This window comes from Coffea arabica, chromosome 6c (assembly GCF_036785885.1).
Source record: "Coffea arabica cultivar ET-39 chromosome 6c, Coffea Arabica ET-39 HiFi, whole genome shotgun sequence".
Lineage (NCBI taxonomy): Eukaryota > Viridiplantae > Streptophyta > Magnoliopsida > Gentianales > Rubiaceae > Coffea > Coffea arabica.
In genome coordinates, this window is record NC_092320.1 from 15,667,957 (window position 1) to 15,693,896 (window position 25,940).

At 34.2% G+C, this 25,940-nt stretch overlaps 4 protein-coding genes across 4 annotated transcripts; all 4 read right to left on the reverse strand.

Annotated features, from left to right (window-relative positions):
• Window positions 1-2,887: 2,887 nt before the first annotated feature.
• LOC113692199 (protein POLYCHOME) lies at window positions 2,888-6,239 on the reverse strand. The gene is made up of 3 exons (XM_027210566.2): window positions 6,105-6,239; window positions 5,269-5,732; window positions 2,888-3,750 (listed from the first exon to the last, which is right to left on the reverse strand). Exons 2-3 carry the CDS (start codon window positions 5,719-5,721, stop codon window positions 3,364-3,366), a joined length of 840 nt encoding a protein of 279 aa, XP_027066367.1. The 5' UTR covers window positions 5,722-5,732; window positions 6,105-6,239; the 3' UTR covers window positions 2,888-3,363.
• Window positions 6,240-9,020: 2,781 nt separating this feature from the next.
• LOC113693017 (2-oxoglutarate-dependent dioxygenase DAO-like) lies at window positions 9,021-9,843 on the reverse strand. Its single transcript, XM_027211608.1, has 2 exons — window positions 9,512-9,843; window positions 9,021-9,126 (listed from the first exon to the last, which is right to left on the reverse strand). Exons 1-2 carry the CDS (start codon window positions 9,841-9,843, stop codon window positions 9,021-9,023), a joined length of 438 nt encoding a protein of 145 aa, XP_027067409.1.
• Window positions 9,844-10,539: 696 nt separating this feature from the next.
• On the reverse strand, window positions 10,540-14,026 carry LOC113692525 (ras-related protein RABA4d). The gene is made up of 2 exons (XM_027210945.2): window positions 13,433-14,026; window positions 10,540-11,224 (listed from the first exon to the last, which is right to left on the reverse strand). The coding sequence occupies exons 1-2, from the start codon at window positions 13,660-13,662 to the stop codon at window positions 10,777-10,779; spliced, it is 678 nt and encodes a 225-aa protein (XP_027066746.1). The 5' UTR covers window positions 13,663-14,026; the 3' UTR covers window positions 10,540-10,776.
• A 2,722-nt stretch (window positions 14,027-16,748) lies between these two features.
• On the reverse strand, window positions 16,749-19,664 carry LOC113692070 (transcription factor bHLH130). Its single transcript, XM_027210410.2, has 6 exons — window positions 18,834-19,664; window positions 17,964-18,301; window positions 17,712-17,879; window positions 17,407-17,472; window positions 17,255-17,323; window positions 16,749-17,149 (listed from the first exon to the last, which is right to left on the reverse strand). Exons 1-6 carry the CDS (start codon window positions 19,384-19,386, stop codon window positions 17,078-17,080), a joined length of 1,266 nt encoding a protein of 421 aa, XP_027066211.1. The 5' UTR covers window positions 19,387-19,664; the 3' UTR covers window positions 16,749-17,077.
• Between the last annotated feature and the right edge of the window lie 6,276 nt (window positions 19,665-25,940).

Consider the following 25,940-nt stretch of genomic DNA (forward strand, 5'->3'; position numbering starts at 1 on the left):
ACCCTATCGTTTTGGGCATTCTTTGTCTATCGTGGGGCCAAATAAGTCACTTCGTCCAGCAAAACATCGTTGAATGTTGAAAAACCTGAATTATCCTGCAAATTGCGTTGGAATTTGGATAGCGAGTTAGTGACCTCGTTAAATCTTGGGCGTAAAAGTCGTCGAAATATTTCCTACCTTAACAAAATGTATTTGTTGGATTGCCAAACTAGCAAAAATAAAATTTCTGTTCTAAAAATATGAATCTGAATGCAGTGATGAGTAGGGTCGTATTCACAGGAATTTAGTGATTTATTTCTTTATGAAAACAATAAATAAAAAAGGGGACTATGAGAAATTAACTAAATAGCTCACTTGAATAAAAATAAAAAGATAATAACACAAAATTAAATAAAACTAAACCAAGAAAAGGCAATACTCTAGTCAAATGTCTAATCTCCACTTTGGTTCATTTAACTGATTATCGATACAAAGGTAAAATCAATTATTCATAAATAAATTGGTTATGATTGTCAACGAACTCTGACAATCTGCCTCTTATTATTGTTTCGATAACTACAACAAGTTCTGTCACTATTTCTCTTACCAATTAAGCAATCCTAAATAAGATTTTAGGATTTAACCTATTAACAGCATTAATAATTAGAGAAACTACCAATTCTAACCAACAAACACACAAGCTCGGTTCGTTTAAACTAGGTTACATATTCTTGTGACACAAATTCAAAAGTTTTTTCTATAATCAAATTATATCACTGGCCACAAACACTAAAACCATCAAATAATTATGGATTTAATATTTTAGATGACAGTAGATTATTCCTACAATTAAATAGTGGCCAGTTATTTAATCATATAAAATAATCATAATCATGAATGAACAGGAAATATATGAATACTCATAAATAAATAAAATAAATAAATCAAATTAGATCTCACAGTATTATTGAACCAAAGCTTCAATTACCCTTCAACTAGAGATAGAGTTTAGCCACTCCTCACGGTGAATTCGCTGTCACAAGAAAATACTATGGTTTATTGGAGAGAAAAAGAGGAAAAAGAATAATATTAAAACAATGATTCTATTTCCTATCAACATAAGATATAGCCAACTGGTTTTGTGATAGAATCGAAATTCTCCGGACCAATAAGGAATCTAAATTCTTTCCCAATTAACGAGATCAATTGGATGGTGCCTGGTCATTTAAGCAATGAATCAGAAATCCAGTCCCGCAAAATATGGACTTTTTAAATGCACTGACGTTTTCACGCCTGGTAGAATGAAGCCTTCTGAAAATTCAGCCTTTAATGTAATTTTTATTCTCTTTTCACCACAAATTCGTAGAAATGACGTCAAAATCCAAATATAAGTATAATCTAGGAATTAAACTCATATTTTAGCAAAATAAAAGGGAAAACATTAACAAATTAAGTGTACAATTAGCTATCTAACAATATTTGTCGAGAAACTTCAAACATAACCATTGAGCTTTGATTCGATCGTCACCAAAGATCTTTGGACTATAGATTAGCGGTTCAAACCCCACCTATCTACGAGCTCCTTGTACAGAATTTCTAGTCATGTTCTTATACCTGTTAATCCCTACTAACTTCTTGTACACAGTCTCTTTAGACTGCTTGACATTAGATGTAAAAGCTCTTGACTAAGAGCCCATTTGGATTGCTTGACATTAGATGTAAAAGCTCTTGACTAAGAGCTCATTTGGATTGTAATTTTTAAAATTTTTGAAGAAAAATATACTATAGAACTTAATATATGTAAGATTAAAAAATAATTAGAAAATGTATTTATGAAAAATGTAAGAATTTTTTTGGAGAAAAACTACAAAAAAAATTAATTTGCAAAAAAGAATCTTTTTTTGTATAACAAACGCATTTTTGTATAAACTTTTTGTCTCACATACATCATCTCATAAACAAATATTAGAGTAATATTTAAATAATATTTTCATATAATCTCCTATCCAGGCACACCCACATTATTGTTTACGTGAAGGAAATGATTTACTCTTCGAGATTTTCACTGCCCAATAGAATACAAAATGATGCTGGTCTTTGTGTGTTGAGGCATAAGATTTGTTTGGACTGTTATTTATTTGCTAATTTTTATTTGTTTGCATTGTCAATGCATTTTTTAATTATATTTTTTATCTAACACATATTACATCAAAAAAGTGTTACAATATTCTTTTTTTAAAAAAATTATTCTAAATTATCTACTATCAGAACACACTACTGATTTGGACAACAAAATTTTTTTGAATAATATTTTTTTCGCATTATAAACATATTTTTCAATTCATTTTTTTATATTTTCAATCACTTTTTAATCTCACATATATTACATTACAAAAAGTATTACAATAATTATGTTAAATAATATTTCAAAAAATACTCTATCCAAACAAATTCGGGCATTCTTTATCTGTCATGGGGCAAATAAGTAACATTGTCCAACAAAATATCGCTGAAAGTTGAAAAACCAGACAAATATTTTGTTGAAAATTGAAAAACCAAACAATTATCCTCCGTTGGCTAGTGAGTTAGTGACCACCTAATTCTTGGGCATAAAGAAGTCGTCGAAACATTTCCTACGTTAATATTGCCTGACAAATATGACTCTGAACCCGTTTTGTCGTTGAAATTTCAAAAGATAGAAGATGGTGAAGTGAAAGTCTTTGAAATTGGAAGCAATAGCTATTTGAAAGCTGAAGTGGCTGAAAGAGCACGCAATAATCAGTTCTTACTACCTTTGCTCTTTCTTTTTTGTTTTAGCCCAAAACTGATACAACAATACATGTGAACTGATAGACAGAAAAAAACATACATATGAACAGGCCCAGCCTTAGCAACAAAAATCAATCTCTTGCCCTCCACTGAATTGTACTTGCACGTTTTATCATTTCAAAGGAGGTTTTTACATGGGAAACAACACTGCATGGCTATTATCTACATCAGATTAAAATGCTGCAATTATTCCTGCACGAGACAGGAAACAAATAATGCTGTGCTCTGGCACTGCATCAAGAACTTCAACAAATGAAACTACTATGACATGCCTAAACTCAGGCATTCAGCTAAAGGTTAACACCCAAGTCATATATGCAAGAAAAAAGGAAAAAAAAAAAAAAAAGCAACAAATAGAACTGGTTGTCCGAGCTAAAATCAATTTGAGAACTCGATCATCAAGAGATGATCATGGACCAACAAGAGAAGACCATGGATCATCAAGAGATGATCGGCCATGCCACACAGGTCAGTTGTTCATTCTCCTTTCCTCCAAATCCTTGACTCTGTATCCTCAACCTTGATTGAGCTTGAATGCAAACCATATGGTCCTATTTAACGCATTGACATCAAAGTCTTAACTTTCTTTTCCCTCTCTGCCTTCTTTGCAATGGGAGTCCTTTTCAATTTGTGCAGTTCCTCCATTACCACTTTCTCAACTGTATCAATGGAGTTCAACAGCTTCTTTTCTGGAGTGAGAAAAGCTGTCTCTCCAGCATTCTGGTTGGTGATATCGAGCAATATTTTCGGCACTTTACCAACAGATACTGGACAGGCTCTACTTCTTATTGTTGGATATGGAGTGATCATAGAAATATCGTGCTCGAGTTGAGCACCTGATGTAGACACAGTAGGATCATGAACAGTCTGTTCCTGGGGGATCGGACTCTCAAGTTGATGGCCTTCACCTTCCCTCAAGCTAGCTCTTCTTCTTTCAATAGCCTGTAAAGAGGATCTTTACGAATTCAGCTCCATCCAATACAGTACCTTTTAATGGAGAACCCCAGCTATTTGCAAATTGAACCACAAAAGGGAAAGAGCCAAGTATTGATTTTTATACCCTTTCATCTAACTCAGAACTTGAAGAAGGTAAGCCTAAATGATCACTTTCTAACTTAATTACTTGGTTGCCAAAAAGCACCTCAAAGTGAAAAACCAAGATGCAACTGGCATACAAGAATTTCAGTAGTTGTAGCCTACATTCTAACAGACAACATGAATACATACATTAGCTGAGCACTTGGCAACAGGTCTGGACATGTTCAAGAGAACTTCAAGTTAGTTTAAGGTATTCAATCAGCATTTGGAAGGATGGAACTCATCTCTACCCTTTCAGATACCACCACAGATATACACTGCTAATGAGTTAAGCACATCAGGTGACTGGTAGCAGTTATTATTTAAAGACACAGTAGAATCAATGGCATTAGCACTAGAATGAAGTCCAACATATGTAAAAGTTTAGGTTATCAATTCACATGAAAAATCTTTAATCAGAGCAATTTCAGGAGCATAAAAAACAAACCAGGGTACATAAATTGTAGGCAATGAGCATCGTCATGGAAAGTTGGCTAAATTAATGGAAATGCCAATGCAAATGAAAATTAGTTGGTTGACCAAGATAAGATTGAACCAGCAGATGCAGAACTATTTAAAACTGAGATAAGTTCATTTAAATAGTTTGGTATGGTAAAAAACTCGTTTGAGAGAAGTTAGTTTTCAGTAAAAGGACCAAAAGCCTATTGCTACAAAAAGGTCAGCAAAAGAGATGCATTTGATGTGATGTTATAAATTCAATAAGCTCATTATGTTCCATAGAAGATCTTACAGTCATACACCGGGGGTTTTACACCAAAAAAGATCATCTTACACTTATAACCATTCAGTCATCTAGTGGCATAGACGGTTATATAGTGCTACAAACAACTTAGTAAACCAAGTGTGATTTAACAAGATGGATATGAATCATAGGAAACATAGAATGCCATAATATAACAGCCACTTCATCCAAGATTTTACCAAAACCCTCTAATAGATCAAAACTGCACAAGAGATAACAATAGTTGAGTCATCAGAAACCTTTTAAAATGGACCATTTTCTACATTTTGCACAATCAAATAAACCAAAATACGCCTAATATATCTTGTTCAAGATTTTTCCATATCTTCCTTTTCAGTTTGTGACTGAGAAATTGGGCGACCGAAGCCTACAACGAAATAAACCAAATGCCAATTCCTAGGAGTAAAAGATACAGAAATAAGTAAAAACACATTTTTATCTCATATACGAGATAATTAATTTCCTAATGGAACAAGTTCATAAAATACAATGTTTTATCGTAAATCCTTACTAAATCATCAAGGCTAGACAAACAATAATAAATATAACAGCAATTTATATTCATTACAATTAATACCAAGAATTCTCTCTCATATCAAGAAAAGTTAAAGACGAATTACCCTCACAATAGCAGTGACATCCTGAAGGGGAGTTCTGGGGTACCAATTGGGCAAAACACTACCACCACGACCCCTGCCTCGACCTCTAACCCGGCCTCGGCTACCTCTGACCGTAGGAGACATGTTCTGCCTGCCAATAACTCTTACTGAAGACATCTGCAAATGCCTGCCACGCCAAATTCTTGGTGTTCCCAGACTGCCCCTCTCAAATCCACCTCCAACAGAACCATCGGCCACTCCCATTCCTCCTCCACGAGTTCCCGTCATAGCCATTGCCCCCCATCGGAACGGAGTGGTGGGACTCACATCCATTGCCTCATCAGCTAAAACACTGATTCCTCCGCCACTTAAATTGCCATTTCCGCTTCCACCTGAGATTATTGACTGTCGTCGACGAGTGTAAATGGCCGCCAAGTCCTCTGCCCTAGATATTCTGTCTCTGGCCTCCGGCATTGTACCAAAACCTTTCAATCAAGAAAACAAATTAAGTAAATAAAAACAGGGGAACCCAAGCTGAAACAATAAAATGGATGTTCTTTGATTTTCCAGAAACGAACTCCCGAAAACCTGTAGTTTCCGGCGACTCATTGATCAAATCTTGACCAAAAATGAATATTCTCAACGACCCAGATGAGAAATTAGGCAGAAAGGAACAAATTCTTGGAGAACCCAGATGAAAAAACTTCATTTTCGGATAACCCAAGTAAAAAACAGTCATTTTCCGGCTACACAAACATCACATTTCAGGTATAAAGACGATTAAATGGAAAAATAACCACATTTTACATACATAAAATGAATTGCTTATTAAAAATAAAGTCGAAAAATGGAGCTACCTTCAGGAATCTTGTGGATTTTAGGGAAGCTCTGATGAAGATTCACAATGGTTATGATGAAGATGATGAATGTGAGTGGCTTTGCTCTGTGGGGCTGTTTTCTTTTTCTTGGGTTAATGAAGAGAGAAAGCTTTGAGATAGGGCAAATTGGCAAATTTTTCAAATGAAAATTTGGGCGGTACTTTATACTGGTAACTGCTTTAGTTTCTGGAAAATTTTTGAGAAAATTATGGCGAAATTGAAAATGAAAATTTGAGGGTGAACACGTGGGCTCGGGAAAAGTGAAATTTTCAAATTTCAAATTTTTGGTCATGGGAGGGAGGGTTGACCTCATTCCTTTTACGGTTTTGCTTGCTGGAATTAACTGCCAAAAGGATTCGACCTAGGCCCTGTTTCAGCTCGGTAGTTAGTAGCGTAATTAAACCTTTTCCAGAATTTAAGCCCATAACAGCCTGAAAAGCTGTTGTGCTACTTGTTATTGGGCTTTCACGTTTTCTTTGCCTATTCGGTTCGGACGAATGGCAATTGGATATGAGTGTTTGGATAGCAAAAATATCTCATTTTTTAACTCATCTTTTTACGTTCTCAATCACTTTTTTATCTTACATACATCACATCATAAAAAGTGCTACAGTAATTATTTCAAATAATACTCTATCCAATGATCCATTCAAAGACAAATCCGAATCAGGTTGATGATGATTGATGAGAGCTAAAACGGTTTGTTCTAATGACATTGTATAGAGTTTTTGTTAATTTTGGTTACACAGTTTTTTCTTGGAAGTGTCTTATGGGGTTTCTTAGTGCCGGTTAACAATTCTAACCAACTCTGATTACGGTGAGTTGGTCACCAGATGAAACATAAGGTACATGTCTGGTTGCAAGTTAGGAGTTTAAACTTCTGTACTTGCACCAATATTCAAAAGGTGTACAGTAATGCATTCCTTTGATTTAGAATTGGACCCTCCTTTGATATAGGTTAGGATAGGAGTAGGGCTGCAAACGAGTCAAGTCGAATCGAGTTTTATCCTAATCGAACTGAGTCTTGATTTAGTTTTATTGAACTCGAACTCGAGCTCAACCTCGATGAGCTGGCAATTTAAAGAGTTCGAGTTCGAAAAAAAAAATAATTATTTTATTTTTTAAAAAATAAAAAAAATATTTTTTTAATAAATAATAAAATATAAAGGACATATATGTAATTTTACTATTAAAATAAAAATAATATATATATATATATATATATATACTTGAGCTTAATATTTTGAGCTCGAACTCAAGTCGAGCTTGACTCGAGCGATTCAGTTCGTTTGCAACCCTAGGTAGGAGATGCCAATCGACCAAAAAAAAAAAGGGAAAAGAAGTTAACTGATGAAAATTTTTTACCTCCGCCAAACCAATAATATTTTAGCCCTCGCAAGTGCTAACATTTACATACTATTGAAAGACAAAGAAATCAAAGCAAATTGTCACATATTATTAACAGAAACACTATATTTCTTCACATTACTGTGCATCTTGAGCAATTGTATCATTTTAAGTCTCTTCCAAATTACTATTAGTACTCTAAATAATTAAACACTATGTTAAAATACTTTTGTAAAATTGGGTGAAAACGTTTCATCATCCTTGTTACTCAAACATAAATCCCCTTCCTGAACGCCTTCTATTTACTAATATAAAGGAGTAGCCTTTTTCATCTTTAAAGAAACACTAGTATTATTAATTGGTTTGTTTGGACAGAGCATTATTTGAAATATTATTTGAAAAAAGGTTTGTTTGAATAGAGTATTATTTGGAATAATTACTGTGACACTTTTTGTGATGTGATGTATGCGAGATAAAAAGATAATTGAGAATATAAAAAGGTGGGTTGAAAAATGTGTTTATAATACAAGCGAAATATTATTTAAAATATTTGTGCTATCCAAACATAGTACTGGGTTTGTTTGGATAGGGTATTATTTGAAATATTATTTGAAATAATTACTGTAGCACTTTTTATGATGTGATGTATGTGAGATAAAAAGTTGATTGGGAATATAAAAAGGTGGGTTGGGAAATGTATTTATGATGCAAGCGAAATATTATTTGGAATAATGTGTGTATCCAAACACTCCCACTATAAAACCTCAAAAGAGACCTTGCAATAATTTTTTTACTATACAAAAAAAAAAATTTTAGATGAATTCGGCTCTGCACACGTATCTTGCAGTAATCCATTTAAACCTATATATAGCTGATCTGCTTATGGATGACATTGGTTGTATTTACTCTTTTACTTGTGGCAATTACTGTCCACCAATAATGCAACAAGTGTTTCCACCCTTTCGTCCCAGTACAAAATATGCAATTAAGGCTTGTACCCTTGGTTCCCTAGATTGTACTCTATGCTTCACAATGCAAAAGCCCTCTATTGCTCCAAAGCTACCACGTGGGAGAAAATAGATCTTTATTTGAAAATATTATTTTTTTGACTGAATAATAGTATGCGAAATGGTAAATTTTTTAAAATACTTCGTCTGTAATCGAGAGGTCACACGAATTGGGAAATCACTATTGATGGTCCTCTTTTTAAATAAAAAAAAAAGGTAATTTTTTATGCATAATTATTCTTTTCCTTTTTTTGGGTTCCCCTATTTTATAAAAGTCTGAATTTCCTTGTTAAAGTTTCTTCAATACCGAGAGGGTTGATAATAATATCTAAAATTTATAGTGGATCCACCTCCCTATTTTGCATGCTTAGGACACAAATTTAGAAAAATCTTTTTTTTTTAGTAATATGTGCAGCAACTTTGGATTGACACATTGCTTTACGTGGTGAATCAAGGAAAATATTATCATGCACGACACATACGACTAGATACAAATGAAACAACGTAAAATTGCTTCCTTGAGGTTTTTGAAGGTTTTTTTTCAATACAAAAATTTTGGATGACTCCGCCCAGAACCTTCCATGATCTTGCGCCCAAGTTCTTGCACAAGAGCATCAATAGCTTCAGAGTACTCGTGCATTATTTCCCTTCAACAAATCAAGAAAGTTAGTCCACCAAATACAACATACTTCAAAATTAATTGCAACCTCACATACATCGTATGTTAATAGTATATTATTATCGTTCTACATCATATTTTAAAAAGTGTGACAGTATTATTTTTCTAAAATGCTTCAAAAGAGTACTAAAGATCGCAATCCAAACAAAATGGTAAGTTTATGCGTCAATCCAAGAGTTTCTTAGGTCAAGTCCATTTTGCATGCCAATTCCAGAGTTTCTTAGGTTAACCTCTGTACATTTTCAAGTGTCTTCCGTATAAAACTCGTAAATTCCGCTACTAGATTCTCTTGAGGTTTTAATCATAGACTTGAAATTAATGATTTCTGCCAACTAAAGGTGGATATGGATTACCTTTGATGAGGAGAAGCATCAAGTTTATCACAGAATTGATCCACGGCCTCAGGTGTGAGCATGTCATACACTCCAAGGGCTTCATAGAATGAATTGATAGTGTTCCTAGGAATGTACCCCATCAAACGTTGAGGATAAACATTCCTTTTCTTGATTTCAAGAGGAAGATCGAAAAGGGAAAGCGATACTGCCTTCATATCAGACATCAAAGTTGAGGGAATCCCATGATCAAAGAGTCTGAAGCATCCCCACCTCCATAATGCTTTTACAACTTTGTCAAGCTGCCCTGATATTCCTTGCATATCAAGAACCGGAATACAAGAATTAACCATGTTGTTTCATCTCTACAAAGATCTCGATTCTGTTATGTTTGCTGCTATTGAAGTCTCCTTTCCCTTTATATCACAGGAATTCGTCGCATTTCAGTCGTACTTATTTGCCACCAACAGTGAAAGTTATGGTTAATTTAAGCTACTAGAATCAAATATGGAACTGCATTCTTTTTGTCCTTGTGCCTCATTATGTTGTGCGGGTCTCCAGTTCCGTAGTTGACCTTTAAAGGGAATCTGGGCTCTAGCCCCGGTTTAAGAGAAAAATTGAAAAATAATACCAAGAAAAAAGCATCAAGTTGAATCATGAATGGTTGCACATTGGTCTGACGTTAGATATTGCATTAGACCAGTTGCTTAATGAAGGTTAATTTGGATTTATGCCACTTGAGATGTGTTCATATCAGCTGTAATGGTGTAACCTGTCAACTGCAAGGGTCCAAATTATATGAAACATTTGTAATACAAGCTTACAAATCATGCAAGAGAAGCTATTTTTACTCTCACAATAACAGAAAATACTCTCTAATTGGGCAAACTTCAGTAGAATTAGGTGTCAAAATTTATCTTAATGTGTTCCTCTTCTTCATCACTATAAGTTGGGAGTTGAAAATCACAAGAGCTGATGCCCCGGAATGCTTGCAGATGAAAATAAATTACTTACGGCATAACACTAGACTGTCTAGAGTCCATGCCACAGTCCTGGAAAAATGTGATCTTGATTGGTTGTTATTGATGCCTTCCCTAGGCAGTTAATTACTGTATACATAGAATTAGGCAGATCCAATTACTGCTACACTTTTCATCCTATATGTTACTAAAATATCATTTTTACACCTTGACTTTCCAGTCAAAACAAGCTTTGCTACCTAAACAACTAAATCTGAAGCGGCAAGTGAAGAAAAGATAAAAGTTCAGCATTTCTAAGTATAACAATCATGAGGACCTGCAACAGCCAGCTTTTCTACCACCAGGATCTGAATCTTGGCCAGGAACAATGATCTTTGTTCCTTTCAAAGATGCTGACTTTTCATATTCAGAACCATCAGCTGCATTTAGTGTTTTCTTGCTTATGATGCGGTATATTTGGGTTAGGACTGTCATGAATGCACTTTCGACATTTGTGGATTCAAGTGCTGATGTCTCCATAAAGCATAAGTTCTCTCTTTCAGCAAACTCTTGAGCATCCTCAGTTGGTACAGCTCTAAGAGACCCCAAATCGCATTTGTTACCAATAAGCATTATAACAATATTTTTATCAGCATGGCCTCTGAGTTCCTCAAGCCATCTAGCCATGTGGTCAAATGATTGCCGTTTTGTCATGTCATAAACTAACATTGCACCAACTGCTCCACGATAGTAGGCACTTGTCACCGCTCGGTACCTGAAGGAGAAGAATGCAGGATAACAACAGGTTAGATGCCCAGAAAACCATTTAACTGCATTTTTTAAACAATATAAAACAAATCTTGGCTGAACAATGAGTCACTGAGAACATGCAAAAAATGACAGTCAAAGGTGTTCTTTTGGTCCAATCCTTAGTTCATTTACCTACAGCTAGGACCTTTAAAAAAATACTGTTAATGAGGTAAAATCACTTCTTAACTTTCTCTGAGAGACACAAACTATAAGTCAATATCCCATAGACTCCCCCTTATCATTGGTAAATCTCATATCAGCTTGTCAATGAAGGGTAAACTGGGCATGAAAGTAACCTTTTAACAAATAATATGGTATGCACATCCTTGTACAACTAATAACTTGAGATGCTTTTGAGTCATTTAGAAAATTCTCATCTTATTGATGCACTAATATGTGCAAAGATGGAACGTATGCTATCGTAAATTGTGATAGAAGCTTGCTTCGTCAGAACATAGGATTCAACAACTTCTATCCAGCCCCAACCCCTAGGGTAGAATGAAATCATTTCAGAGAAGTTCACTTTCTGAAGTTTCAGCCGACTATGCACCTGTTACATTTGAAGAGGATCCTCACATTGAGCATCGTGCAGAAAAGTTCTGGCATAAGTTCAACCACAAATGTCAATGATAATGAGAACTAATCTTGACAAATCCATGCATCTAAGGCAGAGTTTCAAGGTAAAATGAACCTTGTAATGCCCATACTTTAACTGATACAGTATTACACAGTTCCCTCGCACTGAGCAGGCCAACATAGGAACATTATGTTCACTCGTTACTCAGAACAGAGGTACTTTCTTTTGTCTTTAGTTTCAGGATCAGAGTACTAATTCATCATATAAAGCCAAGCAGAAGGGAAAAGGTTTGTAAGTTCAAAAAATTTATAGAGGCTCTTAGGAATCAAGTTCATTTGTTTCAACAGAAGCTGGAGATGATTGTGTAGCATTTTATAGGATAATCCCCCAACACAAGTTTATGAACAAATTATCTGTCTTAAAGTTGTCTTCTTATTTACACGATTAGAATGTCAATCAGTCAGCTGCTTTAAAAGCCGGCAAGACCTTCAAAGAGTAGTAGCATGATGACCATATGCATGACAGAAGATTTTAAAGCTTCAGATTTTACACATCAGAGATTATGGTTGCAGGCTTGCAGCACCTCAGACAACCATGTCAAATCCTTACCAATGTAGCATGAGCATTTTCTCTTCAAAATCTTGGTGAAATAAATTAATACTAGATCACAACTTGATGCTTCACATCCAATAAGAATTTCCAAATCCAAAAGTTGTTAGTCACCTAAACTCAGCGCTTTTCATGATGATAATGTTCTTGAATGTGGTTGATTTCTTGACTTAAGAATATCATTTATAATGATAGAAAGCCATTTGCAAGACACCAAGCTCTAAGCTGGAGCTTCTACTGACATTTTTAAAGGCTGTCACAATTCAGGGAAATGGACAACATTTTTATTAGTAATCTTTCATCATGTAATCCTAGTCTTGATCATAAGAAAACAAAATAACCCAATCCAACACCCTTAAGTGGATCACAGACAATAAAGGAAAAAGACAACCACAAGCCTATACAACATGCTGTTAGGCACACTAAATAATGTATAGGGTAAAACGTGGTTCAAGCACTAACCAAGCAGAAACATAAACTCACATGTTACAAGCACAAATAGTCTTCAAGAACCAGGCTGCTAAGTTTTGCTTCAAATGAAATCAACTGCTTCATACACATTAATTGGTAACTACCAAAATAAACTGCTTCATATCCGTAATAAAAAAGTGGAAAAACAAAGATATGTCAAATCGTTTGATTTGCAGGGAGAGAAGTAGCATCAAGCTAACTCAAAGGACCTCCATTGGTTCCCTTTAAGCTTACTCCTAATTGCCATGATCAACATTTCACTCTATAGACCGAAGCTTAAACAGACTAATATAATACTAATCAAAACCAATCATCTACATCTATTTACTAGCCCTTTTTAACAAGATCTGCTTGCAACCTATATATCAATATCGGTTGATCGGCAAGTAGACAACAATTGACTCCACATTTCATGAATAACTAAGCTACAGCAGGTGATTATGTTAAAGTAAAAGAAAATATTAATAAGATGCATGTTTGCCAAATAAAGATGAAAAGCCAAGACGTAAAACACACCTTTCTTGGCCAGCAGTGTCCCAAATCTGTGCCTTGACGGTCTTTTGATCAACAATCAGAGTCTTTGTTTGAAATTCAACACCAATAGTTGCCTTTGAATCCAAACTAAATTCATTTCTTGCAAAACGAGCTAGCAGTTGAGATTTCCCTACTGCAGAATCTCCAATCAATACAATCTTGAAAACATAATCAATCTTTTGATTAAAATCTCCATACAAGTTCGACATCATTAGGAATTCCTAATCCAAATCTTGGCAGCCTCTCCTCTTCAAGCACAACCCTTCAATGTCGTACAGATTTTACACAGAAATCACTATTACATGAACCAAAATTCGTCAGAAAAAGGAAAAGTGGCATTCATTAGATCGTTATAAAAAAAACCAATTTTATGACCCAAATGCTGATTTCTCGTGCACCCATACATTAGAGAAAAAGACAATAACCATTTCTGATTAGAGACATTATGTAACGTGGGTTGATCAAGGGAACCAACAGATTTTGGCTAATAGTATAAGCTCATCGAGTTGTCCGGATTTAAGAAAAAGAGGAAGAAATTTTCGACATGGGATTGTTCGAAGGTAGTTTTCTGGGAGCTGGACGAATGAGAAAACTTAGGAAGGACAACGGTTAGTGTGGGACCCAATCAACAGTTTCGTTGGAGCATTAGAAAAGAAGAAATTTTCTCATTATTGCACGTGTAGCTCTGGGGAACTTCTTTTGGTGCATTATTCTCAGAGCTGTGGTGCTGTGGGGTGATTGATCCATTTCGAGCCTGAAGGCGTGGTTCAGCAGCAAAGTTTTCTTGATCTGGCGCTGTTGGAAGCTGTCAGGCGATCACGCCTTCCGTTCACGTCAATATGTGATTTTATACCTGATTCCCTTCCTCGCAATTATTTCAACTGCCTTACAGGCTAAAGGCTATATATTCACCGGATCAGCTAGCATTTAAAGGCTTTTATACTCCCTCCCTCAAGTTTTGGCTTTTCGATTTTGCGTTTAGTTTTTTCAACATAGTAAACTCAGTCTCCCACTGTTGTTAAAAGCGTGAACCTAAAAGTGAAGGGGAAAAATATAGAGGGATTAAGAAGCGTAGACTCTGAAGCAGCCATAAGAAGCGAAAATTGTTATATGTAGTTCATTTTTTAAAAGAAATGAAGAAAATTTAGAAATCCGTTTAGAAGTAAGATCGGGAATCTTTCTAATTTCTAGTTGAACTTTTGTCCACTTCCATCTAGTCATATAATTCATACAACATTTGGTGTAGCATAATCGTGAAGTTTATTAAATTATACAAGAGCAAATTATCTGAATGGACACCAAATTTTTTGGAATTATCAAGTTTTGATCATTGAATTATTAAAAGTCTAGTTTTGACCACTGAACTATCTAAATTTTAGATTCTAGGCGATTCCATTGAATTTAATCGGTAAATTTGACAAATCCGAGTGCTTGCACGATTCACGAGATAGAAGAAAAAGACATATGGTCTGTTTGGATTGTGAATTATTAGAGATATTTTTACTGTAGCACTTTTTGTGATGTGATGTATGTGAGATAAAAAAGTAATTGGGAAGGTAAAAAGGTGTATTGGAAATTGTAATGATGATGTAAGCAAATAAATTTTGAGAAATAAAGCCCAATCCAAACAAACTCATAGTTAACAACTAAAATTGATGAAATGATCCGAAATCTAAATTTTAGATAGTCCAGTGGCCAAAATCAGACTTTTAATAGTTCAATGGCCAAAACTCGATGATTCCAAAAGTTCAATAGCCATCCGGATAATTTGCTTGTTATACAATTAATTTACAATTTATATTTTATCAACTCACACAACTAATTCGGTGGCCAAAAGTTGTATATTTTATCAACTCACACAGCTAAACTTTAAATAGTTTAATAGCCAAAATTAAACTTTTAATAGTTCAGTAGCCAAAACTCGACGATTCCAAAAGTTCAATGACCATCCAGATAATTTGCTTTTTGTACAATTAATTTACAATTTATATTTGATCAACTCACACAACTAATTCATGATTATATCAAAGTTGCATAAGTTTATGCCAAAAAATTATTTTAAAAAAATTGAGCCAAATCAACTGATGAAGCCGATCCCTATAAGTAAATAAGTAATGCAATAGGAGTGCCAAAAGCTTGTAGCAACAGGTTCCCTTTGCACAAGTTCATGAAAGAGTACCATCGTTGTCCCAAGTAGAAAGACAGTACATTTAAAAAGAAGGGACATTGATACAAGAATACGTAATTACTATTATATTCAATACTCATTTAAAAAGCATCCAATCGAATTATGGCACTTGACATTAAATTTTATACATTTTGTCCCTAACTTTTCACTAAAGTAAATGATCTAAGCATCCACATAACATTTTCTCAAATTTTTAACAAAAAAAAAAATCTCAAACATGATGGCACTAACAAGGAAATATTTTCTCAACGTACTAAATTTTTAAGGCAATTAAAGAAATCAATATTTTGGTTAAAGTGATAAATATCTATTTTTCAAGAATTAGGCAAGAAATTTATGTATAATAACTACATTTTTAATTGACTTTCAAATATAAATTATTTGATTTTTAAAAGTGCTACACATGCATAAAATGTAGTACCTTTTTACTTAAAGTTCCAAAGATGTTGTAAATCATATAGGCATTCACCTAAAAATAAATAGAATAAGGAAGGAAGAGAGCATTGCTATTTTCTGAAGTTTTTGTTAGAAAATATACCGTAATGATTCGATATATATGAGGTAAAAAATTTATTGAAATATGTGTCTACAGAAAACATAAACACTTCTCAAAGGAAAATGGCAATCCAAACAAAGCAAAGCATATATATGAACTTTTTTTTAATTTAATTTCCGCGGTCTAAAAGTGGAAGAACCCGGTCCATTGCAACTCCGGCAGACACTAACTGCTGTGGACCAAATTCTGCTTTCTTGAAACTTCCTCAGAAACCAAACCCCACATGACTGCACAACTAGCCATTTCTTCCTCTTCTGCGATAAAAATACAGATGAACCGTTGAGAAAGAAAATATCTTTCTATGGGTGACGATGACAACTTAAATAAGCAGAAGCAGAATAGGGAAGTAGATAAGGTTCCCATTATAGGAGGAACTGACACAAAATTCACCAGAAAGGACGTTGCAGCGTAACGAATCATGTGGGCTTTGGATTCCAGAGATATTTATTTGACCATTGCAGCAATCAACCAACAAGAAATCTAACATCTATATCTTGGTTGGCCTAAACATAGACAAAAGAAGAAGAATCTAACCTCCAACATAGGAATAATACTGGTGCTTAATCAGAGTGAGAATCTTCACATAGATTTGTTAATGAGAAACAAGATTATTACATTGAACAAGGATTGTAACTTTCACATGCCCTGTACAATTGATTTATACTTTTCTTCTTTTTTTTTCTCTAACCCAACTTTGCTGTAGGGAACCTTGGTTATACTAGTCTACAATACATCAGAATCTTAGAATTGAAAAATACTAGAAAATCACAGTAGTATCTGATACTCCTATCCTTGGTGCTTCAAAAGAAATTGAAAATTATTAGTTGATTGAACTGCTTCTCCATCTAGTCCCTTTGTAGTGTTTTTTACTGTACAGAAGCAATCAAACCATTTGATCTGGAACTGGCTTCTGCATGGCTGAGCATTTGCAATTTGCCCGAATATCGCTGAGTGTCTGCAGATAGATAAGATGGATGTCTCTAAAGTGTAGCATTGATGAATAGGAATATTTGGTTTAGTACAGTATATTAGCATAATACTAGGTTCTATCCCTTGATACCTTGTACTGTTTTTGGAGATCTTTAATGTAGTCGACAGCCAAATCTAACATGTCAGCTGTGCTGGTTTGCTGCCAACAAGATATACCACAACTTTTATTTCTGCAACCAAATAGTGCTTGGAGACTATTGGATGAGGCGTACAAAATCTTACCTTGTCCATGTTTGGAACAAGATCCTGCAATTTCCTCATCCTTTCACTGATCCGGGTTCTTCTTACCTGAAAAAACAGTAGTATTTTTTTTAATTCATGCTTTAATCACATTATCCGATCAAAGGTATCTTAAACTTCTTGTGTGGTCTTGTGGGTTGTGGCACACGTACTAAAGAATAACTGAAAAGAACCCAAAAAAAAAAAAAGAACTTTTGTTGCAGGATTAGGTTCAAGACAGTCCAAAAAAACAGTTTTTGAAAGTGAAGATAAGATCAAAACCGAAATCAAATATGAGAACAAATTACCCTCTCTGCTATACTTCGTGGATGAGTAGCACAACCTCGTTTGGCACGGATTTTGCAAGGAACTGTGTCCTGGAATTGCATTAACTTGTCCATAGCAGCAAGTTCAGCTGTATTTGGTAAACTTAAGTGGTGGGACAAAATATTAGGCCGATTTCTAGGCTCTCCACCCTGGTTGCAGGCAAAAGTTCTAATACAAATCAAAACTATCGATGAAATATCACATTCAATGCACAACACAACAGAAATTGTTACCTGACTATCAGGAAATAAGTTCTGATCAGAGTCAATTTCTCTCTTAAGGCCGGTTAAGTTCTCAGCGAATTTTGGTGAACTGTTCCAAGATCCAAAACCGAAGCCAGAGCCATACAATTGAGTATCCCCATTGGTATTTCCTAGTTTGTCATCATTAGAGCCGTCAGCACCACCAGTCTCGTTCTCAACTTCTGATATTCTAGACAACATCCCTAACGTCGTTGGACTCCCGGATGAGAAGCTCATCGGTCCCTTGAACCTATTTGAAGATGGACTCAAATCTCCACTAGCTCCATTTGTCAGTCTATAATTTCCAACACCTCTCATTGTGGAATAGCCTGCATATTGCTGATAAAATTAAAGTAGCTTGTTTTAGGAGTACAAAAATTCATTAAAGAAGCAGCAAGACGAAAACAGTAGCACTGAGATCACACAGTAGTAATTTTTATGAGGTGAAGCTCAATATGCCACCTTCCCCTTCAACTTCATTTTATTCAACCTGGTTCCCCTCATCATTTATTTGACAACTAATCAGGAAACTGAGTGATAGATATTGATCAATCTTTCACCAATATTTTGATGAGCATTAACTTGAGATTTTGGTGTCAAGGTACAATCATTAGCTGCAAACAATAGTAAGGGGGCTTGATAAATTTCATGAAAATTCCTTGAAGAAGAGGAAAAAGCCAAAGAAAAAGCGAAAACATCATCCAAACTAAAAACTGAAACACGGACAACTAGAAAGGCCTGCTGGAATTGCCAATAAATCCCACAGAAAAGGCCTCATGAACTTATTTCACATCCATGAACTTTTTGTTAAACAAATCATTTATGTCAGATAAATCCAAGAATTCAACATATAAGCATTACCAGATTGAGCAGTGAGGTGTGAGAACAATTCAGCAGGTGAACTATTTTGCCTAGTAAGAGTAGGACTCATTTTGGGCTGCCTTTGATGATCCATTGCCATTGAACCTGGAACTCTATACACTCCATTTACAGAGCCCAGTTGAGCAAGTCTTCCTCTTGATGCCCGCGGATACTGAGGTGGTAATTGTGATTTCAGAGTGTAACCTTTAGTACTACTACTATGAGAGACTTGATTGCTCTGTGCTTCACAGGAACTATTGAATCTTGAGGTCAACCCTCGATTTTCAACACTGTTTTCCACAATCTTATCAGCAGCACTTAAGCTCTCCAACAGAGAACTTGGAGCAGACCTAAATCTTAGTAGCCCAGAACTATTTTGATTAGCACCAGTATATTGGTTGTTGAACTCAAGACTACTATAGTTTGTACTACTAGCAGAGACAGAGTCCATGAATAACTCCCTGCTCTGTGCAAATAAGGCTTCTTTAGCATTCCAGCTTGAGTGAAATATAGAGCTGTCGTCAGAAGATAATGCTTGGGAATCGCCATACATTCCTTTAGCGTTTCTTCAAGAAAATTCTGGGGTCTTTTTCTTGAAATCTGCTTCGTTGTTAAGCAGTTTTTCAAGTTCAGTCTTGTAGTAGAAGCAACTGAGGATATATTGGTTCTTTTTCCTTATCACTTGTATGTGCAGAAGAGGCTTAGATACATAGATCTTTGGCCACTTTTGTGGGGCTTTCTGGCCTCAAAGGGGAAAAGAGAGGAGAGCGTGTAGGCCTGTTAGGATGATAATGGTGGAGAATGAGGGAAGGTGTGCTAATTAAGCGGGATCTTTGAGGGCCCTTTTGTTATTAAGTAGAGAATGGAAAGTAGGGAGTGACTCAATTTTGAAGTGATAATGACACCAGCAGCAGGTACATGTGTCCTCACTCTGTTCTAGTGAGGCAATGAACCAAGTGAAGTATCCCTGCCAAAAAAGCAAAAGGGATAATTTCAAGAAACTCCCCCAAGGTTTTTAGTAATTTCATGTCCTCGTGAAATCGTGAAGTTCATTTTACTTTTTCATCAAAATCTTTAAAAACTTGAAACATAGACAACATCATAAGCTCATTTCAATTCTCATTTCTACCCTTTTAAATCTTTCATATTCTCATATCCGAAATCAGTACGACTATCTCCATGACCATCACCACAATTAGCCCCTCCATGACCATCTTTTCCTATTCATCTCCAAATGCTTGACTAAAGCCAAAATTAATTTGTAATGTTAAAATTATGTTTAGAACATAATTAGTTATTCTATGAGTGAATCTTGTTTCTATTTTCATTAAAGTCTAATTGTGTAAAATGCATTTGTACGCACAAGATTAGGAGTATATTGTTTAATTGTATGAAAAATATTGACGTGGTAAGGTTATTATGATTATAGGGTTGAGGGAGGCAAGTGTAATATTGAAAATCTCAAGAATATTAGGTGAAATTGTCAAAAACTTCAAGGGAGGTTACTCAAAGTATCCCAAAGGAAAATGATGCAAATGGCCTCTAGCATATTGCATATGTGTGTTTATAGTCCTTCACTTATAAAATGATAGAAATTCGTCCCTTGCATATATAAATAGTACCATTTTGATACCTATATCCATTTCAAGTGACTTTATATCAGGTAAAAGGCCACGTGCCACAATGAAATGGATATATTCATGTACCTCTTACTCATTTATGAGATGATCACGTATGGCAAAAATTATTCTGAGATTCGATACACATAAGAATGGACATATTGTTGTTGTGAGAGTGCGTGCAAAAGAATATCAAACTTATACCTTTTTTTTTTTTTGGGGGTAAATGAGAGGATTTTAATCCAAAATATCTTAATTACAATTCCTCCCGTCTTACCGTCCAATCCAATCCCCACTCTTGTCAAATTTATACTAAGAACCTTTTTGTAAAACATAAAACTCAACATTTAGATGTAAATCCTTTTCGATCTTCCATTCTCATGCATGGGGTGGGAAGAACTGATCGGCCCTCTGTGTTAAATTTTTTCTTCTAATTTTCATTCTTTGAAGGGTTTGTTTAAGCATAGAGTATCAAATTGACAAACTTATCATTAGATGGCTCATGGACAAGCAAAAATTTTTATAGAGGGACCAAACCTAAATAATTAACAGGAGAGGAGACAAAGTCAAGAAGAGATTGCATTATCCTCGTTATTCCCGTGGTACCTTATCTCCAGATTTCCAAGTCCATCGTGCATACGCCATACTTCTACAATAGTTTTTTTTTCTGACAATTACTAGTAATTTGGCATTAATTCTTCCACTTTGCGGTCCAAAAAGACAGTTCAATGGAAGGCAACTCAAGCTTTCACTAATCAGCGTACTTGAGTTTTGTCGTACGTGGATTAGAAAGTGTGTTTATTCTTGGCTAATGCCCCCAACAAATTAAGAAAGAGGAGAATCTTGCACCTCTAAATTAATCCTGGGAGAATGTCGGATTCTGATATTCAGATTCGCGTTTTCTTCACATACATGTGGAATCTTACAAAGTGCAATACTTATGGCGTATGCCCTCGAAATCCTTTTACAAATTTCATAGCTTTCTTGTCATAAAGAATAAAAATATTGTTGGAGGGGAATGAACAAATGGCTTTATATAGACCGTAAAAGAGGAAACAAGAAATAAACGAACAAGTAGTAGTTCTTGATCAAGGAATGGGATCGATTCATGCAGGAATTTGTGCTTAGATTCCCATACACATGGTTGACTTGTTAGGACATTTTCGAAGATGAAATCGACAAGGATAAAGGCTAACTAAGGTAGTCAGGGACCATACCATCAATTAATATGTCAGTGTTCCAATTGGTAGACAAATTCCAGAAGAGAATTGGATCAGGAGGATGAGAAGAAAAACAAGCGAATAAGGAGAGTATAGAAACTATATTGATTGATTGATTGATTCCCCGGTGGATAAGCACAAATATTAGGCGAATAAGATAATTGTTCGACTAGAAACATGTGGTATCCAAATCGGCTTGCAACTTCGTTACGCACAAGTTGGGAAGTATTGGCTTGCAACTTCTTTAGCATTTGCTTCCATTTCTTAGTTGAACTATACATATAGTACGCATAATTCCCACCAAACAAAAAAAAGTGAGAGCCGCGTTATTCAGATTTAATACGCGTGCCTATTAACTTATAGATTATCCGTCGAATCTCTTAAAATAAAAAGATGATTAAAAAATACGTCCGTTTGATCTTTCCCGGAATCCAAACAATGGCACGTCTCCCCACCTCCCTTTGGATCTTTACAAAGTCGATATCATGCAGACATGCAGCAGCACTAGCATTATAGAAGCATGAGGAACATGGCTGCGCCATCAGTCAAACTCATGATGATTAGGAGATGAAGCCGGGCGTGCACGGACATGGCTGCACCCGGCGCTTGGGGTAACTTGCAAAAAGTTGCAAAAGGCCAAAAAGATCCATTTCAAAGATGTAGAGAGTTAGGAGGGCCTCAGCCTGTCAACACTTCAATTACAATACTCGTACATTATTACCCTTGAAATGTTCTATTTGGGAATGTGATCTCAACATGTGGAAAATAATCGTCCTAGAGATTTATTTTTACGTAATTGTTGAATCTTTAACTTGTATTAATTCAATCGATAAAGACGGATCATTTTTTAAAAAAAAAAATTATAATTTTAAATTCCCAATTTGGTGAATTATGCTTGTGGATGGTGATCGAAGTCAAAATCAATCGAACTTTTAATTATTAAAATATTTTCTTGGTTGAGCCTTCAATTCTAGTGTGGAGTGGTCCCTCCAAAACAATCTTGCAGAATTAAGTCGGAGTGAATTACAAATACAAATAATATTAATAGTCCATTCGTCAGCATGGCAAAAGGAAAATAATAGTACGGGCTGGTAGTGAAAGATACTAGACAGAGGCATTCACATTACTCTTGACGATATTAGTACTACATCCCTAATTAAAAGTGGTGCAGTGTTTGTGTGGTGGGAAACAAGAACACGTGAGGCAACATTTGGTTCAATGCCCTTGTTCTAACCAAGCTTGTTAATTGTCTAGTTTCTTCCTCACTCTTTCTCTCTTTCTTTTTCTTTTTCTCCCTTTCTGCATTTGGAGATCGACAGGCATAACGGATAGGACTGTCAATAAGATTGGGCCAGTCAAGCCCGATCCATCCGACCTGATAAAAACTTTGATGAGCCTTATAATATTAATGAGTCAGGCTGAGCTTGGATTTCAAAACTAGGCTCATATTCACATTAAATATAAGCCGAGTTTGGGTTTTACTTGGTTCAAATCCAATATAGACATGGTCCTATATATATATATATATAATATTAATATAATATAATATAGGTAATATTTATAATATTTATATTTTGGTAATATAATTATATATAGGTATTATATATAATATTTATGTTTTGGTATTATATTTTATACAATTAATCAATTCTATATCCAATTATATAATATTTTCGTTGAGTAAATTTTTTCTTATTCGTTGAGTAAATTTTTGTGTTGGCATAATATTGATTGTTTTTTTTTTGTGTTGGCATGTTTGGATTCAAGTTACAAGGCTATGAAGAAGTTTCAATATTTGAAAATATATTGGCTTATGATCACATATTTTATTACTATTTTCTATATACTTTGAACGAATTAAATATAAATATTATTGAAAAAATTCTTGATTTATATACTTTTTAAGAACTATTACTCGTTTATAATTAGTTTTAATATTGTAGTCTTGTGAATGTTAAATTAGTTTTACAACTTAATAGTTATAACAATTATATTAAGAAGATTGAATAATAAGTGAGTTTAGATTAATCTCGAATAGGGCTCACCACTTGAATATTATGTGAGTTAAATATGAATTTCACATTTATTAATTTGAATCTCATATCACAAAACCCGAAAGTATTACAAATTAAATATGTTGAATTTGAACTTATGAAATTCCAATTTATTAGGCCCGATTGAGAGGCCTAATAACGGAAAAGGTCAAAAAGTAATGACCTTCTATTTGAAGGTAAGAACCAACTCCCCGTAAATTGGCCACCAAGCAAAGTATGAAATGCTCATTTAACTACGGATCAGCTATTCAAATCTCTATACCTAATGAAAATTTAAAAGGTGGGCTGTAATATACCAGAAGGGATGTGTGAAGGTATATCCAACGTACATGCGGATACGTGAAGCTAAGAAGACTTGGAAGAGTAGAGTATTAGGCTCCGCACTGAATTTCCTGCAACCACTTTGTTTTATTTCGGTGTGTCCGTAAGAAAGATAGGAATGGGGGACCAGAAAACCAATAGAACTCCCTAATATTTGCTAGTGTATTTTTTCTTTTTGTGGTCCTTTTAAGACTTGAGCAATTGTCATTTCTTTTGTCTTCTTGCCTCTTGGGTATCTGTACATTTATAGCACCAATCAACTACCTAGATTTACTCCTCCTTTAATGTGATTGTTCCTCTTGTTCCATTCCCGCGGGACTTGAAAATTTTTTTAAGGCTTCAATTGACAAAGGGGATTCCGTTTTTTAGGCTAAAATAGAGATCAGAGTAGGCCAATGATATACATATTATATTTAGTTTAGGTTGGTGTTATATTCTGAAAGATTTTATTTGCACTTCCTTTTTTATTATTTTTCACTCCCACCATTTATTTTAAGTATCATATAATATCATTATCATTACTATATAAAAAGTATAAATCTTGGTATTAGGGACTGAAAGTGTAAGCACTTTTTTATTTTAATTTTTGTTATTTCTAAATTAACTTCATGTCTTTTAATTAGAATTATTGCATTTTAATGTGGCACTAGTTAAAAGAAATAAAACACTCCAATTGATAACATCTTAATAGTATTGGTAATTATAATTAAAAATTGCTCTTTAAAAACTGTTTACTTGCCCTTCGATTCCATCTACAATTATTATACGTATCAAAATTTCTCAATTGAAGTATGAAAAATTTCTCAATAGAAAGTAGTTCAGATTGTAAAAAAAAAATTGAATTTCAAAAAATAGATACTCTCTAGAAAATGGAGAAATATACAAGGACAAAAGAACTCTTATTCATATGTATATCTTCATACAAATATCACGAGTATTTACAATTATGCACTTTTTACCAATATGAAGAATTTTTTCATATTGCACCTGATGGAATTTCAATATACAAAAAATGATGACATCTTTATAACTGAAATAGCAGTATTAAATTGGAAAAAAGAAATCTGAAAAAGTACCATACAAACCAATATTATTATTAATAGCAACAGATCAAAATAAAAAAATTGAAAAATTTTGAAAACTATTATAAAATGACATAAAGTAAATAGCAAATGAATTAAAAAGGTAGAACAAAATTCAAATAATATCAAAGACAACATTCAAATTATTGATATCCAGGAGAAGACAAATATAGTAATGCTTTATTTGTATTGGTTTGAGCAAATCAAATCCATCCATCAAGTCAGAAGCAATCTCCAATGATAAAATAAGAATTATAATAATAGTACATTTAAAATGAAATAAAGAATGATAAAATGAAAATGATATCCAAATTGTTTTTGGTGATGTCCAAAATACCCTTATTCTTCTAATGATTACATATATTTATTGTATTGTAATATTAGTGAATAATGGAAACGGTTATGAAATGAAAAGATTTAAAATTAAGTACATTTCATTTATGGTGACAATTGTAATTAGATAGATTTAGTGCATTCCAATAATTGATAATAATAATAGTGGTTATGGATTAAAAATTGAAAATTTAAAAATAAAACACTGCAATATACAAAAAATTAATATTAAATTGTTAATTAGCCACAATTCTCATTCCAATTCCATGATAAAAAAAACTGATACTAAAACCAAAAATATTGTAGACTTTTTGCTTTTGCTTTGCATTGGATATTTTGCTAATAATATGAATAAAAGAAAAGGAAAATAGAAAAATTCCAGCTATCTCTATCTATAAAATTTTAATTGTCAGAATGTGCAAGCCAAAAAAATTTACCTGGTAGATCATTTATACTCCATTATTGACACAAATAGAAT